General features: G+C 49.6%; 1 protein-coding gene across 1 annotated transcript in view; it reads left to right on the top strand.

Moving 5' to 3' along the window:
- Positions 1-17415, top strand: part of PLXNA4 (plexin A4) — a 492275-nt gene that overhangs the window by 376241 nt on the left and 98619 nt on the right. The window contains exons 5-8 of the mRNA XM_055421287.2: positions 3123-3223; positions 13468-13591; positions 14257-14410; positions 15659-15758. Coding sequence (XP_055277262.2) covers positions 3123-3223; positions 13468-13591; positions 14257-14410; positions 15659-15758 — 479 coding nt within the window. The remainder of the gene's footprint in view (positions 1-3122; positions 3224-13467; positions 13592-14256; positions 14411-15658; positions 15759-17415) is intronic.

Genomic DNA, 17415 nt, shown 5'->3' with positions numbered 1-17415 from the left:
ACTCTTTTCAACCAAACGTAAATGACTTGTTTAAAATCAACAGAGGAGAGGCTTTACAATTCCCGTTGGTGGTGGTGTTGTTCAGTCGCTAAGTTATGTCTGATTCTTGGCAACCCCAAGAACTTCAGCACGCCAGGCTTCCTGTCCTTCACTATATCCCAGAGTTTGCTCAAACTCACGTCCATTGAGTCGGTGATGGTATGTAACAATTCCGGGTAGTGATATTATTAAATACCGGTTGCAAGATGTTTTTAGAAATGTGAATATAAAGGCTTTGGAGGAGATCAGATTCAGCAAGCAGCTGGCTCCATGTGTTGTACACCCCAGAATCCCGTGGCATGGCCATCTGAGACAGATTACAGACCATGTCCCTGGGAGAAACCAAGGAGGATATTAATTAAGTTTAGACCAAGAAAATGCTTTTGATTGAGCAAGCCATGATTTCCTCTTTAAGCCTGTGCAAAATATGGAGTGCTAGACAAGCAGCTGGAACATATGAAAACATTATTATGTGCTTATGTTACCAACTTTCATCATCTATGGTCCCCTTTATGACTTTTTTCATCAATAGGCATCCAATTTTGAAAGATTTCTGCCTACTAAACCAACTATATTTATTACGTAATAATATATTTCCTATTTTTAATATGGCAAATACATCACAGAGTATGCACACAAACAGAAAACAGCAACATTCCAATTTCCACTGGGCTTTTGGAAATATTAAGAATAGCTGTGGATCTCATCACCACTTGTGAATTCCTAGGAGTTTATGTGCTTCGGTCTGGGTACCGTTATTCATATGCTTACATGACCAGTGTGTCTATGCCCATTTAACGGGTAGGTAAGGAAATGAAAGAGGCAATAGGAAGCAGCTCAGTTCCCGGCTGTGTGTAGAGTCAGGGTTGTAATTTGTAAGAGGCTGATTGTCAGGATCAATTACGAAAATGGGAAGGTTGTATGTATGCAGAGCCGAGGCATGGCCCAGGCTGATTGCGTGAGAGGTCATAGAAGGAAAGATAAAATTCCAAATGTGCAAAAAGACGTCTGAGAGTGTGGAGAAAGGGCCACCAAGGCCGAGGGCAAATCTATAGGAACGGGAGCAGGAAGCTAAAAGGTACCTTGGAAGAAGTGAAAACGCATGGTGGTCATTAAGATTGCCCAATGGGCATGTGAGAAAACAGGAAAGATATATATAGGGAGGAAGAAAATTAAAGTAGAAAAGAAAAAGAAATCATGTGGGATTGGAAAATAACAATTAATGAATTATTAATTCCAAAAGAGTTCTGAGACTAATTGAACAGACTCTGGTGCCAGTTCGCCTGTGCATGAGTTACAAGTAGCCCCTGCCAAGTGCTACATAATTTTATGGAGGCAGATGCCCCATGAAGCAGCAGGGAACACACAGCCTCTGCATTTGCTCATAAACCACAGAGGCTCAGCTAGGTCAGGTGATTTATCCTTCACCATGACTACTGTCTGATGGCAAGAAATTAAAAAGGATAACCAGCCTCGATGGGACAGGAGTTTAGGGGAAAATGGATATATGTGGATTCATGTATATGTATGGCTGAGTTCCTATGCTGTTCACCTGAAACCATCACAACATGGGTACATGCATGCTAAGTCGCTTCAGTCGAGTCCAACTCTCTGTTACCCCATGGACTGTAGCCCACTAGGCTCCTCTGTTCATGGGATTCTCCAGGCAAGAATTCGGGAGTGGGTTGCCATGCCCTCCTCCAGGGGATCTTCCCAACCCAGGAATCAAACCTGAGTCTCTTATGTCTTCTGCATTGGCAGGCAGGTTCTTTACCACTAGCTCCACCTCAGTTCAGTTCAGTTCAGTCGCTCAGTCGTGTCCGACTCTCCGCGACCCCATGAATCACAGCACGCCAGGCCTCCCTGTCTATCACCAACTCCCAGAGTTCACTCAAACTCATGTCCACAGAGTCGGTGATGCCATTCAGCCATCTCATTCTCCGTCGTCCCCTTCTCCTCCCGCCCCCAACCTTTCCTAGTGGGAAGCCCATAATTGCCTAAACCCTAATACAAAATACAAAGTGTGCAAAAAAAAAAGGATAAGCACATCAAACTCTCTTAGCTCAAGCTGAAAGATTAGGTGAGAAGTCCTCCACTGAGATAAAAGGTATCCCAAATGGAAAAGAATGATTACCAAAAAATAGAACCTTTTTGTAAAGAAGAAACTGGCAAAAGTGGAGAAGAAAGGCTCTAGGAAGAAAATTAAAATTCCATTTGATCCTGTGTATCATTATTAAGTACCTCCTATCTCTCAGGCCCTGAGAAATCATGTCAAAAGATATTGGGGCAAAGCTATGTTGGAGAACAAAGAAATTCAAAAGATCTTTATGGGGATGCAGGAAATAGAAGCATTTGGGCTAAACAGAAATGTCATGTGGAACATTTTACATTAACAAGCGGCTGGTGAAAGTGAAGATAAAGTTTTGGGGTTGGAGAGGAAGCCTCTAGTCATGAAAAGAGTGTGGGTAGGAAGAGAAATAGCAACAGCTGCTCTTTAAAAGCACCAGAGTGAACCACTCTGCAAGCCAGTTGGCCAACATGATGAGAAAGAGAGAGTGGGCAAATGGCAGCATGGAGCGAGTGGATTACACCTTGTCACAGAGAGAGGGGAAGGGACTGGACTTGGGTGCAGTGCTCCCTGGAACCACAAAAATGATGAAACTTGAAGACGAAGGTCTGGGAAGGGGGGGTGAAAGAGAAACATGAATGGAGAAAGAAGAAGCATCTATGTTGATTACCTTGACAAGAGAGAAATGTGTGATGAACTGCATGTTTGCAGCGATATTTGAGGGTTTGGATGGTGGGGAAATTTAAATGTACAGGATATAAATATCTTTGATAACAATGTGATATAAATTCCTTGGCGTCTATTCCCAGGGACTTCTAAGAAAATAACCGATGCTTATAGGGCCATCTGCTCAAATACGATCCCTCCAGGTCCCTTTCGGATCTGGTGTTCTAGGCCCCTTCCTGCTACTGCACAGTCTTAGATGATACACCTGATGAGATAACATCAATTCCTGGTAGGCTACAGGCTGTTCTACAAAATCGTGACCTCTGTCTCTCCTGTGGTCCTGTCCTAGCTCACCAGAGTCCCCGTGGAGTCCTGTGGTCAGTATCGGAGCTGCAGCGAGTGCCTTGGCTCGGGTGACCCCCACTGTGGCTGGTGTGTGCTCCACAACACGTGAGTACCTCTGGGCAATTTCCTCCTGCTTCCCACATCCCCAGGTAGTTCTCTTCCTCTTCGTCTTCTTCTCTGTCACTGCTTTCCTACGATTTGACCTCTCTCTTCTCTTCCTCTCTTTTCTTACTCCTCCTCCCTTGTATCCTTTGTAAATCTTATCTCCCTTCTTGTATTCTGACTTCACTTTAAATTGTTAACTTCCCGTAAAAATGTATGTGTGGGAATGGTGATGAGTCAGGATATGGGGTCACCTGGGATCATTACACTCTAGGGGGCTGACAGGAGATCTCTGGACATTTGTGGTTGCAGTTTGACTGCATACTGACATTCCAGGGCTGAACAGCAAGAAAAAGGCATTGGACTTTTCTCTCTAGGCTTACATGGGCCACTAAATCATTTATGTGATTAGTGATTCAACAGTCACTTAGCAGACTTTAGTGTCTCCCCAGGATCTTCTGGTATTTGAGGGTTAAGTTCAAGTGTGTAGCGCCTAAAGGCTCTCCTTGGGGCTGTCCAGATATTCATCTGGCTGTCAGAGTGCCCTGTGCCCGGGGTTACTAGACCAATGGATGAAACTCTGCCCTAGTATTGGCCACTCCCACCATGTGCCTCTTCCTTGCTGGCTCCATTTGACTCTCCAGAAGTGGAAAGAAGGCAGTGGTGCACAGTGGAGGCACATGGATCCTGATAAATTAACCAAGGGATGAAAGAAGGGTTTAGATAATCACCCAGACATATGGGGATTGCTGAAAGCCTTTCTTAGTGGGATCCAAAGACCCTTGGCCTTGGCATTGCTGACTGGAAAAACCATCAGTAGTTGGGTCCCACTCAGTGGAACTTGGTCTCAGCCAAGCTTTCATTGCAGGAACCCCAGGCTTCTAGTTAACAGTTGAAACCTGACATGCTATGAGTTGGATATGTGCTTGCATGCATGCTAAGTCACTTCCGTTGTGTCCAACTCTTTGCAACCCCTTGGACTTTAGCCTGCCAGGCTCCTTTGTCCATGGGATTCTCCAGGCAAGAATACTGGACTCAAGTATCATAAATTAAAAAAAAAAGACTTACGATTTCTTAGTAAGAGCCTGAACTGTATGTGCCCAATGACATTTACTAGTCATTTCCAACTGTAAGAAGGTGGAGGCAGGGTCCCGCCTCACTCTACCCCAGGAATGCCTCTGAAAGTTAGAGTGATCCCTTAGATTCTAACACATCCTCTTGTCCAAAGGGCCCAGGATGGGCAACCTCCCTTTTCTGGGTGATGGTCTCAGGCATCATGAGACCTTGAGTTTGCTAAGGAAAGGTTTGAAAGTCCTCAGGCATATTGTGTGGGGGGAAATGGAGGCCCATCAACCTACCCTGAAATACACATAGCTCAGAGATGATGGGAAAGCTGGGTAGAGGAGCGTACTCAAAGCTGTGTATCATAACAGAGAGCAGTGGTGCCTGAGACTGGCCGGCATGCAGAGGATAGGAGAGACTGCATTCAGAAGCCAGATCAGCTCTGATCAACGCAGAAGAGTTGCCCGGATGATATTTTACATGGCAGCTGGGAAGTCGTTTTCTTTTGTCCCACTCAGTCAGGCCTCTCAGAAAGGGGCCGTGCTCCAGATCCATGGCTTCCTTGGGGGCCTCTGGCCAGCTGGTGTTCAGCTCGGCCAAGGATGGCTCAGCTGCTCCTGGCGTGAGGCTCTCACACCTGGCATCGTTTAAGGGTGATCAGGAAAGCCGGCCCCCTCTGACACTCTATGCCTGTGGGACCCAAAGGCCGGTCTCTGTGTCAGCTTTGATACTGCCTGGTGATGCCAGCCTGCCCCACATAGCACGGAGCCCTGTGAGGAGCAGAGGCCCTGGGGCTCTGAGACAGCAGTACAGGGGGCTGCAAGTACTCCCACCTCCCCGCTCTAGAGCTGAGCTAAATGAGAATGATAGGAGCAGGTCTCAGAGGTGACTCCTACCTGGCCTCAGTTTCCCCTAAGTAATCTAATACCTGCCTCCTGTCAAGTGGCAGAAAACAGGAGTGGACTGGGTCTAAGGTGAAATCCAGACAGTTCATGAAGGAAGGAGGCCACTAGCCTGCACTGGGAAGCCCAGCCACTCTATTCTCAGCATGGCCTAAAGTAGACGGCCAAACTTCACATCCCCCAGCTGTGCAGCCACCTGGGGCAGCATCCTAGCTCCAGAGTGCTCTGCCAGCTCAAGGTGTGGTACTCCGTGACCTTGAGCCTCCTGGTTGTGGGAAGGACCTGTTGCTCAGGGCTGTGCTGATGTAAAGCCCAACTCCCCGGGAGCACTCAGCTCATGAGCATCCTAGACCAAAGCTGCCTGCCCTCCGTGACACTCTGTACATGGATCCTTCCTCCCTCCCAGAGTTAATAACCAGGAGAAACCCCTGGCCCACATGGTCAGGTGAAGAGTGGATCTCTGGATCTTCTAAGATGCTTTGAATCAGGATTTAATATTTAATTTACATAGAGTGAGATAAATAGATGCTCTGTGTACATTCTGAAAAATTTTGATCAATGCAAACCAAGGTAATCTACACCCCATCAAGATATACAATATTCTCTAATCAAGAAAAGCTATGACAAACCTAAACAGTGTATTAAAAGCAGAGACATCACTTTGCCGACAAAAGTCTGTACAGTCAAAGCTATGGTTTTTCCAGTAGTCATCTCCTGATGTGAGAGTTAGAACATGAAGAAGGCTTAGCGCCAAAGAACTGATGCTTTTGAATTGTGGAGAAGACTCTTGAGAGTCCCTTGGACTGCAAGGAGATTAAATCAGTCAATCCTATGGGAAATCAACCTTGAATATTCATTGGAAGAACTGATGCTGAAGTTGAAGCTCCAATATTTGGCCACCTAATGCGAAGGGCACACTCATTGGAAAAGACCCTGATGCTGGGAAAGATTGAGGGCAGGAGATGAAGGGGATGACAGAGGATGAGATGGTTGGATGGCATCATCAGCTCAATGGACATGAGTTGGAGGATGCTCTGGGAGACAGTGAAGGCCTGGGAAGTCTGGCGTGCTGATTTCAGTGGGGTCACAAAGAGTTGCACTCAACTTAGCAACTGAACAACACCTTATCCGGAAAGTTCCCTCATGCCCTGTCTTAATTCTTCCCAGGGGGCCTTTCTTTCTTATTTGCTTAAGTTCAGGGCAAAGCCAGACATTGTTTCTCCTAAATTCCCCATTTGCATCCCTTTCATCTGAAATAGATGCCAACTGGGCATTCACAGCTGCGAATTGCTGGATGAGGACTCAGGCTGAGCAGGAGGTAAGGGAGCAGGCTGGGGTTGGGCAGAGGCAGTGAGGAAGGACACGGATGCCAGAGAACGTGTAGATGCTCCACCGGGGCACCTGAGTTTACTAGGGAGGTGAAGACTGCAGGGGTTTCATCACTTTGGAGGCCCCGTGCCCATACACACAGACTTGTCCCTATATCTCTCACACCAGCCCTGGGCCTCCTGTGCCAGGCACACAAAGGGACCCGTATTAGACCTTCTGGCTGGAATCAAGTCCCTGGGAACCAGGCCTGTGATCCAGGGATGGGGTGAGGGTCGCAGTCTATAGTAGAATCAGCACGTTTGTCAACTTTGCACAGCAGGCAAGACCCTGCGCTAAGTGCTGCAATTCCAGCCAGCCCACCCCAGGAAAATCAGTGCAAAAGAGCCCTGGTAGTGGGGTTTCTTGTGACTTCAAGATACAGCCATTTTCTCTGTCACTTTTGCCAACTTTTCCCACGGTTGGAGGGAGTGAGGGGATGGGGAACTTTGCAAGAAGAAAATGACATCAGAAGGTGTGTGTGTGTGTGCGAGAGAGAGAGAGAGAGAGAGAGAGAGAGAGGGAGGGAGGGAGAGAGGGAGGGACAGAAGCAGACGGAGGAGCAGGAGGAGAGGGGGCATGTGTGAAGTTCAAGGAGGGGCCCCACCAACAGGTGGCCCAGGTGGCTGAAAGGGCTGTTTGTACGCGCAAGGGCACAGGTGGGCTACAGACTGAACAAGCTTAAGAAATGCTCGTGTAATCGAAACCCTCCCTCCTGTGACTCACCCTCAATCAGGCCTGCAACCCAGTTGCACAGAGGGTCACCCCTGTTGCCCTCTCTCTCAGCCCCAGCTCCCAGCCCACAGGCTTGCTGGGCTCCACTGATAACAAAAGCTTCAACAAACTGGGTATCTATTTGTCCATCACCTTGAGCCTTTTTTTTTTGGAGGGCCTCCACCCTACTGGGCCCTAACCTATTCTGTCTTGGGTGAAGGAAAGGAAAGGCGACAGCCCACCTACAGCCCTGAAGCCCAGCCTTCACTTGTCCTGGGCCTGGAACCCTCCCTCCAACCACCAGGTCCCCAGCCCCCTCTCCCACTCCCCCTCCCATGCCCAAGGTAACAGGATCCCCCGCATACCCAGCCCCCATCGATTGGCCCAGACTTTACCTTTCTTCAGCAGGGTCATCAGCATCACTCCTGGGAGGCTCATGTAACCCAGGACATTGACGGGGAGAGATGAGATCAGCTTTGAGAAAGTCTTTCCCTTCCCGGCCCAGGGACCCCTCCTCTTTGCCGATTTCTTCTCCTGGAAGGATGCCCTCCCCAGGATGGCTTGGCATGGGTCACTCTTCAGGACTCACTTTGTATAGCTTCTGCCAAGATGGAACGAAGGAAAGGAAAGGAAAAAATGCTGCTACTTTGAGCGGACGGGGTGGGTTAAACTAAGAACCTGTCCGTGGACCGACCCGATATGGGCTCAGTCTCCTCCGCAATATAATGGCTGTGACAAGAAACATTCTTACAGCCACACCTTGAAAATTAATGAGACGATGTGCAGGCAGCCCCTAGGGGGCCGGGAGGTAGCTCTGACTTAAGTGGCCATGTAAGTAGGGGTCGTGGGTGAGACCCAGGGCCTCCGCCATGGTCCCTTTCCTCCCCGGGACTGGAGGGTCGTGGCGGGGTGGCTGGGACAAAGCCACTGCTGGGAAGTCTTCCTGCTTTGGGCAACCCCAACCAGCCACAGCTTGTCTGAAGCAGCTGTGTGTGGCTGCCCCAGGGCCACCTGGGGAAGGTCAGAGAGAGCAGTTTGTTCCACTGTTGTTCTTGTTTAGTTGCTAAGTCATGTCTGACTCTTTTGTGGCCCTGTGGACCATAGTCTGCCAAGCTCCTCTGTCCATGGGATTTCCCAGTCAAGAATACTGGAGTGGGTTGCCATTTCCTTTTCCAAGGGATCTTCCCAACCCAGGAATCGAACCCACATCCCCTGCAATGGCAGGCGGGTTCTTTACCACTGAGCCACCAGGGACTCAATGTCCCCTTAGTCAAGTCCACACTGATTCAAAAATGCAAGTCCTTTTGTGCCCCCAGGATCTCTAGCTTGAATAAGATTCCTCTTAACTTTTCTATAAAGTTCATTTGAGAGCCCCACCTCCATTCCATTTTTTCCAACCCCTTCACGTTCTAAAAACAGATTCCCCAAATATTGCACTTCAGGCAAAGACCATGACCATCGTGAAAGGTGGAGGACTAGGGAATCACCTGTGGGGAGAGGCAAGGAGCTAGTTCTGACATCCGAGGCCTGCAGGTAGACCCACCCTGGAGGGCCTGGGGAGATGGACCAGCAATGATGTGTGCCCCCCACTGACTCCAGTTTGGAGGCTCACCGAGTTCAGACTCACAAATAGCCCCCCTTCCAAATTGAAATTTGCTTGCCCGGCCGGCAGCCCTGGGAGTTAATATTTCTATCGCCGTATTTAGGAATTAATTTCTGGAGAACTTAATCACCACCTCTTTCTCTATCCCTCACCCCCTTCCTTCTCCCATTCCTCTCCCTTCTAATTTTCCACTTGGCTGGGAACTCTCCAGCAGTGAAAGTTCAGGCTTAGGGGAGGCGGTAGGAGCTGCTTCATTAGACAGGATAATCTCATTGGAACCACTGACTTGAATAATAACCCCTCCAGGGGCCAGGGCCTTTGTCCCCAAGGGCTTTTAGCATCTCTGGACTAGGGTCGGAGGACCCTCCGCAGAGAAACTGGAGTAAGGGGGAGAGGGGAGAGGAGCTTAGCAGGGTGGGACTCCGATCCCGGGCCTGGGCTATCTTGCCGGGGCCCGCTTCCTGCACGTCTTTGTTCGGTGGGGGCAGCTCTGGTGCTGGCAGGGATAGTTGTCTGGAAACTCAAAGCCATACGGCATGCACTATTTGAGTCCTGCCTGGAAAATGGATGAAGCAGGGTCTTCTGCCATGTGCAAGGTGCCCCCACAATGGAATGTGAAGAGAGGCTTCGGGGAAGTCGCTGTAGCTCCTTTGAAGGAAAGATCTAAGCCAGCAGCACCACCTCCCTATCAGGGATCATGAATTAACCCTTTGCATATTTCCCAGCTCTTGCCTGGGCTAGTGAGGTATCAGAGTGCCAGAGCGCAGAAGCCATTACCCCACCAGACCCTGTAAGAACCCAGAAGGAATCCACTCTTCCCCTCCATTTCCCCCTCACTTCTAAGGTCAATTGTCTGCTTTTGGACATTCACAGCTTCCGCCGTCACGGGCCCTGAGGGATAGTAGAAATGTCAAAACATCCCCAACACTGACCTTAAACTTGACTTTCTGTGAAGAGAGCTGAGTTCTCAATACCCTTTGACAGCTGGGAAGAAAGCAGAGCTGCAACCTAGGCTTTTCCTCTTTGCTCCCTGCTGCCCTCTGGGGCTCCCCACCCTCATTTAGAGGAAAAGTGCTGCCTCCATCCTTCTCTTTTCATCTTTGATTTGCCCCATGGGCCAGACTGAGAGGAGCTCTGTACTTCTGCTTCAGCTGTGATTTGGAGGGGTTGGATGGGAAAGGTGGAGGAGGGATGGGACAGCAACATTAGCTTTTATTGAGGGCTTATTATACATCAGTTGCTGTCTTCCATGCTTTACTCACATCCTCTTTAGCCCTCATAAATAACCACATTAAGTAGGTACTATTTTGTGTCCATTTTACAGATGAGAAAACTGAGGCAGCAAGTTCAGTTCAGTTGCTCAGTTGTGTCCGACTCTTTGCAACCCCATGAACTGCAGCACGCCAGGCCTCCCTGTCCATCACCAACTCCCAGAGTTCACCCAAACTCATGTCCATTGAGTCGGTGATGCCACCCAACCATCTCATCCTCTGTTGTCCCCTTCTCCTCCTGACATCAATCTTTCCCAGCATCAGGGTCTTTTAAAATGTGTCAGCTCTTCGCATCAGGTGGTCAAAGTATTGGAGTTTCAGCTTCAACATCAGTCCTTCCAATGAACACCCAGGACTGATCTCCTTTAGAATGGACTGGTTGGATGTCCTTGCAGTCCAAGGGACTCTCAAGAGTCTTCTCCAACACCACAGTTCAAAGGGGAATACATGTATACCCGTGGCAGGTTCATGTAAATGTATGGCAAAAGCAATACAATATTGTAAGGTAATTAGACTACAATAAATAAATAAATAAGTATACTTTTTTATAAAAGCATCAGTTCTTCTGTGCTCAGCTTTCTTTATAGTCCAACTCTCACATCCATACATGACTACTGGAAAAACCATAGCCTTAACTAGACAGACCTTTGTTGACAAAGTAATATCTCTTTTTTTTTAATATGCTGTCTAGGTTGGTCATAACTTTCCTTCCAAGGAGTAAAGCGTCTTTTAATTTCATGGCTGCATTCACCATCTGCAGTGATTTTGGAGCCCCCAAAAATAAAGTCAGTCACTGTTTCCACTGTTTCCCCATCTATTTGCCATGAAGTAATGGGATCAGATGTCATGATCTTAGAATAATTTGCCTAAGAGTACACAGCAGGATAGGATCTTGAAAATTGTAAGCTATAGATGGCTTCCCTATGCTTGTGCTCAGGGTTAGTCACTCAGCTATGTCTGCCTTTTTGTAACCCCATTGACTGTAGCCTGCCAACCTCCTCTGTCCAGTCCATGGAATTCTCCAGGCAAGAATACTGGAGTGGGTAGCCATTCCCTTCAAAGTGAAAGTTTTAGTCGTGTCTAACTCGTTGCAACCCCATGGACTGTAGCCCACCAGATTCCTCTATCCATGGAATTCTCCAGGCAAGAATACTGTACTAGGTAGCCATTCCCTTCTCCAGGGGATCTTCCTGACCCAGGGATCAAACCTGTGTCTCCTGTGTTGCAGACCTAAATCTTCAGGGAGATGATACATGGTTAGTTGCGGGCTCTTGGGAGCTGTGGAAAGATGCAGTCCCATGAACTCTGGGAGCAGCGAACTGTGCAGCTAGACCTTGTCGTGATATTCTCCCACCTGAGTTCTTTTGTATCCCCTGCAACAGAGGGAGAGTCACCTCTTTTCTGCCTGGACTCTATTTGGTAACTCCTGGTGATGTTTGGGCTGAAAGTAGCTTCATTTTTCCTCTCTTCATAATTTAATCAAAGCCATTTTTCAGATCTACTGATTGCTCTTGGAAATAGGAACTTCAAAGTTGGGGAGTCAGTGAATAATTGAAGTTCGTACCAGCTCTCTGGGTCTGCTGTTAATGGGAGTAATAACACTATTAATAGCGATGTCAGTGCAGACACCCTGGAAAAGTCCATAACATTAGCTTAATGGCTGGAGGTAATGAAGTCCGCGCAGAGGAGCTAGCCTGGTAAATTAACTTCCCAGACTTTTAGGCAGATGCCCTTGTTGCCATGGGTCTGCTGAAGCAGCCGGGGGGCGCCTTGAAGACGACCACACTCTCAGCTAACCTTTCACCCTTGGGATGTGTTTTCTAGATGAGTCTTGGAGAATTCACAAGTCTCAGTGATATTCAAAGTGCTTCCAGTGGCAGGCAAAAACAGAGATTAGCCTAGAGAAGAAGATGGAATGAAAATTTTTAACTTGCCCTAAGCACAGAAGGGGACATCAGAATGGCGAGGGAAATGGTTTTAGTAGAAGCTTTGGGGAGGCAGAGCACAGTGGGTGAGATGGGAGGGTCCAGGGTTGATTTGTGTTTAAATGCAGGCTTCTCTGATTAGCTGGTGACCTTGAGCAAGGGAAGAAGGAAATGGTAACCCACTCCAGTGTTCTTGCCTGGAGAATCTCACCGACAGAGAAGCCTGGCGGGCTATGGTCCATGGTGTCGCAAAGCGTCGGACATGACTAAGGACTAAGTGACTTAGCATGCATGTATGCGTTGACCCTGCTTCCCTGATAGTTCAGTTGTAAAGAATCTGCCTGCAATGCAGGAGCCCTCGATTTGATTCCTGGGTCAGGAAGATCTGCCAGAGAAGGGATAGGCTACTCACCCCAGTATTCTTGGACTTCCCTTGTGGTTCAGCCAGTAAAGAATTCGCCTGCAATGCAAGAGACCTGGGTTCGATCCCTGGGTTGGGAAGATCCGCTGGAGAAGGGAAAGGCTACCCACTCCAGTATTCTGGCCTGGAGAATGCCTTGGACTGAGCAACTTTCACTAGAGCAGTGACCCTGGGCCTCGTGGCCAGAATCTGAATCTAGCTCAGCCTGGCTCCAGAGCACATGCTGAACTTCTCCACTCTGCAATTTTAATCACTCCTCCACCCACCCCATCCCCTTGCTCCCTCCTGCTCACTCACATTTACCTTTGTCTGCTGGGCAGGAGGTATGCAGGAGATTCCAAAATAAGTCAGGCATAGTTCCTTCTTTTGAGAAGTTCACACTTGATAGGAGGGGGCTGCATTTAGCTTAATAATTGTCATACAGTCCAAGAAATTCTAGATGGCAGGAAATGCCACGGTGCTATTAATTTCACTGGGGGTAGGAGCGGGTTGGTGGGGAGAGGGGCGCCATGGCAAGGGCATTATGGTTGAACTTTGTCTAGAGGGATAGGTAGAAGTTGGATGAGGGTAATGTGGTGGGAGGGGCATCCAGACAGAGGAGATGGGGTACACAAAAACAGGGAAATCAGAAAGAGGAGAAATCTGGAAAGAACAGCCTGGGTTTGCTAAGGAGGGAGAGGGTGGTGAGGGCTGAGAATGAGTGGAGAGGGGGACTAGAAAGGACTTTCACCTGTTTCCGTGAATGAGGAGGCCCTGAGGGCACTTTGGGGTGACTCTCAGGGTTTTGCATGTGGCAACCAGTGATTGGAATTGCCTTCTTCCAATGTGGGCGTGACGGGAGATGGACAGGCTGGTGGAAGGAAACTAGAAGGTCAGTCCTGGGCACGTCCTAGTTGCTGCTGGCAATGCCTGACCTCCGAGTCAGCCCCTTGGTGGAAAAGGAGCCACATCCTGAGTCCCCATGGGTCGCTCTGCCCTCCCCAGATGTACCCGGAAGGAGCGCTGTGAGCGGTCCAGAGAGCCCCGAAGGTTCGCCTCCGAGGTGAAGCAATGCGTCCGGCTGACTGTCCACCCCAGCAACATCTCCGTTTCTCAGTACAACGTCCTGGTGAGATGGTGGGATGGGGTCGAGGGACTTGGGGAAGAGCCCTCTCCCCACCAAAAGGGCTGCAGAGCCTTCCCCATCCCCAGGAGGGCTGGGCTGTGTCTGGCCGGCAAAGCCACCCAGAGCAGGGCAGGGGTTAAGAACGTGTCCCTGGGGATGGGATAGGGGAACGTTTGCAGGAATATTGGGGAAGAGGCGCTGTGCATAATGGATAGAAAGGCAGGGGAAATGGAGATGCCAGAGATGACCAGAAGAGTGACCGAGACAGCGAGAGTGCTGGGAGCGCCTCATCTGTGAGATGGGAAAGATGCACGTGCAGAAGGAGAAGCCAGGACACGGGCACCTGGGTGGCTGATGCTCCCGTTTTCCAAAATTGAGGATAATGGAATCATGCCCGTCTTTCCACCTACCAATCCCCTAAGCAGTCACTTCCATTTCCTGGGCCAGCTACGTTCAGACGCTGATTTCTTTTTCCTCTCTTACTGTTTTACCTTCCCCGTCCGCTCCTGTCATAAGCCGGGTTTCTTCTTCTTTACGTCAATATTGCCGCATGCTTTTCTCTCTTCTCTTTCTCTCTGATCTCTCTTGCCCTCCCTCTTTCTTACTTTATTCCCATTTCTTCTCCCGTTTCTCTCTTCTTCTCTATCCCCACGCTGGTCTTCTCACAGCTGGTCCTGGAGACATACAACGTCCCGGAGCTGACAGCTGGTGTCAACTGCACCTTTGAGGACCTGTCAGAGATGGATGGGCTGGTGATAGGCAATCAGATCCAGTGTTACTCCCCGGCAGCCAAGGAGGTGCCCCGCATCATCACGGAGAACGGTGAGCGGTCCCCGGAGGCAAAGCTGAGTGGCGAGTCCTTCCTCCTGCTGCCTGGACCACCATGGGAACTCAGGACAGATGCAGGGGGTTGGGGGGAGTGGGGGGGGGGAGCACACAGGAGGGGAGGGTCGGAGGAAAGGGTGTACCTTGGTGGGGATGCTCCAGGAAGCGGGAGATGGAGTGTCCCTCCACTGCCTTTGGAATTGAAACTGGGTGAGCATCCAGGAGTCAGCCTCACTGTGGGTGAGGAGCAGTGCCAAGAGGGCAAGGGAGGGAACGGCCAGCACAGCATCGGAGCTATGCCAGCTCAGAGATCTTGCTGCAGCGTGGGAGGGCTGACATGGACAGGAGGGGTGGGGCGTGGGGGTCATTTGGCTCCTTACCTCCTGCCTGCACTGCAGGGTCTCTGACCCTGACTGCTGTCCACACCATCCCCAACATGCCCAGCCTCCCCAGAGATGCCTGTTCATGGCTGGCCACCATGGGAAGGATGGAGTGGACAGAGGCCCAGTGCTGGGAGGCACAGACTGGCCTGGGCAGCCTGATTTCATGTTGGTCCTCCCATTTGGGCTTGTCACATTTGTTCCGAGCTGATTGATTAATGAGGCTCTTGGGGAAGGCTCAGAACAAGGGGCCTAGGGTCAGGGCTGTGAATTAAACATGGGCCTCAGCTCCTTCCTGGCACCAGCTGTGGAGTCCAGGGACGCCCGTCCAAGTGGAGCCACCAGTCCACCCGAGGAAGGAGTGTCAGAGTCTCCCTTTACAGAAGTGGAAGGGGCTCGTGGGGCACTTACGTACAAGCAAAACTTCTTGCCTGGTTTGTGGCAATATTGCCAAGTGTCTACACGTTTCTCCTGGTAGCTAGTCAATGTGTGTGTTCACAATTCTGTGCCGCCTGCATGGACATCATGCATGTGAATGCACATGTGAATACCTGTCAGAGGGTGTGTGTGTGTGTGTGTGTGTGTGTGTGTGTGTATACAGGAAAGAACCTGGTGAGCAAAGGAGAGCTGGATGCTGGGACTACAGTGAGGAAGGAGGAATATACTAGAACTGCTGTCTGCAGCTATTCTGTTCTTGGATTATTCTATTCTGCCCTGGACTGGGCCCAGCTGATTCCAAGTCCTATTAGAGCTAAGCATACCTCCTGGGGAGTGGCCTTCCCTTTCCCAAGCTGTGTTACTCTCAGTGGGACCTGACACGGGATTGTGGCCCTCCACCTGACCTCATGGCTGGTTCTGCCCACAGGGGACCACCACGTTGTCCAGCTGCAGCTCAAGTCCAAGGAGACAGGCATGACCTTCGCCAGCACTAGCTTTGTCTTCTACAACTGCAGCGTCCACAATTCGTAAGTGTCCCCCAGTCTCACTCAACTCCCTGTTTCTGGAGTCAAAGTTCATCCAAAGATAGGAGGCCCCACCCTTGTTCCATCTTACCATCTGAAGGCCCTGTAAGGTGACCTGTCACCTCCCTCCTCTGGCTTCCATGGGGTTATTGGGAAGAGGCTAGAATGAGCAGATTGAGAGCCTGTGAGCTGGGGAGCTCCAGGTCCCTCGCCCATACATCTTCTCTGGCATAAATCTGTCTAACCTGATTCACCTTCCACCATCTGTTGAGGAGGGGGTGCTTTTCACCTGCAGAATAGAACAGCCAGCACCCCAGGTGAGAGAAGGGGCCTGGGAAGTGAGAGGAAGCTCCATGTGTGTGAGCAGGTGGTCCCACAAGTCACCTGAATGCTTAGCTTGCACAGTTTCCCTGCAGAGCGGTCAGGACCCAGCTGGCAAGGGTCAGAGGAGGGCTTTGGCCTGGGGCGGGGTCTGGCTCTTGCTCAGGCTCCGGCTCTGGCTCTGTTTGACTGGAGCATCCACTTCCCGAGGGAAGCCACGGAGGATAGAGGCTCAGGCCACGGCATCAGGCCAGCTAGTCCACGTAGCTATTCTGCGCCCCAGTGTCTTCTGTAAATGAGGAAGCAGTAGTTCTCCTCCTGGGGTGTCACCCACATACCTAACAGCTGACATGGTGAGGGCTCGGTCCCATTGGCTGATTGGGACATCGCTGATTGCTTGCCAGCCCCCACCAATGGCTGTGAGAGCTAAAAAAGCTATTACAAGGATAGCACTTAGATCCACTCTGGCCCATTGTTTAGGCACTGTGCACTTTGCTGTTATTATATTATTATTTCCTCTCTAAAAGGATGGATTTGGACCACACTGAGAAAGTACAAACCTTTCTTTCACCATAGAAACCTTTCTTCAACTAAAATTAGATGTGAAAGCCAAAGATATAAAATGAATGGAAGTAGAAGACGGTTGAGAGTTAAGGACACCTGGAACCCCTCTGTCTAGGAATCCCTCACATCTCACACAGTCTCCAGAAAAACTCCATGAACTCCCAGGGTTCCATAGAGCACAATCTGAAAACCACAGAGCCTGATCTCAAAAAGCTTTGCTGGCTTTAACATAATGTTCTGTTTTCTTCTCCATATAGGACAAGCTAGTTAACATCACCAAAGATATTTGGGGCTCTACGCTGTGGACTTTGTCTGCTCATGGCAGCTGTGAGTCCAGAGCTTGGCTGTCTTTGGAGCCCCAAGTAATAGGCAGCCACTCCTCCCAGCCAAATTGGAATTCTCTTCCTCCTTCTTTCCAAAGAGCTTGCCATGGCTTTACACTTGGTGACCTAATCCCTCACTCCCCTTTTGCCCGTCTAGGAAAGTGAAGTCGGTCGATGAAAGCATAGTCTAAGTTTCCATTCGGTCCATCAAATGACTTTAAGCTTCCTATGTGCAAGACAGTGTGTTACTCACTAGACAGGGAGGGTCAGAAATTAATAATGTGCAAAGATTCAATCCCTATCCCCCAAGAATCATGGCCTAGTAGGCTAGCAGACGAATAGGACAGCGAATAAGTAAATTATAATACAGCAAGACCAGTACCGTCTCAGAGACAGAAACAAAGGGATGAATGGGACGAAGGTTTCCATGAGACCACCTCTCCATCAGTCAA

The sequence above is a fragment of the Moschus berezovskii genome, chromosome 3 (assembly GCF_049115385.1).
Source record: "Moschus berezovskii isolate FMDL1 chromosome 3, NW_MosBer_1.0, whole genome shotgun sequence".
NCBI lineage: Eukaryota > Metazoa > Chordata > Mammalia > Artiodactyla > Moschidae > Moschus > Moschus berezovskii.
This window is presented reverse-complemented; position numbering and strand designations above follow the sequence as displayed.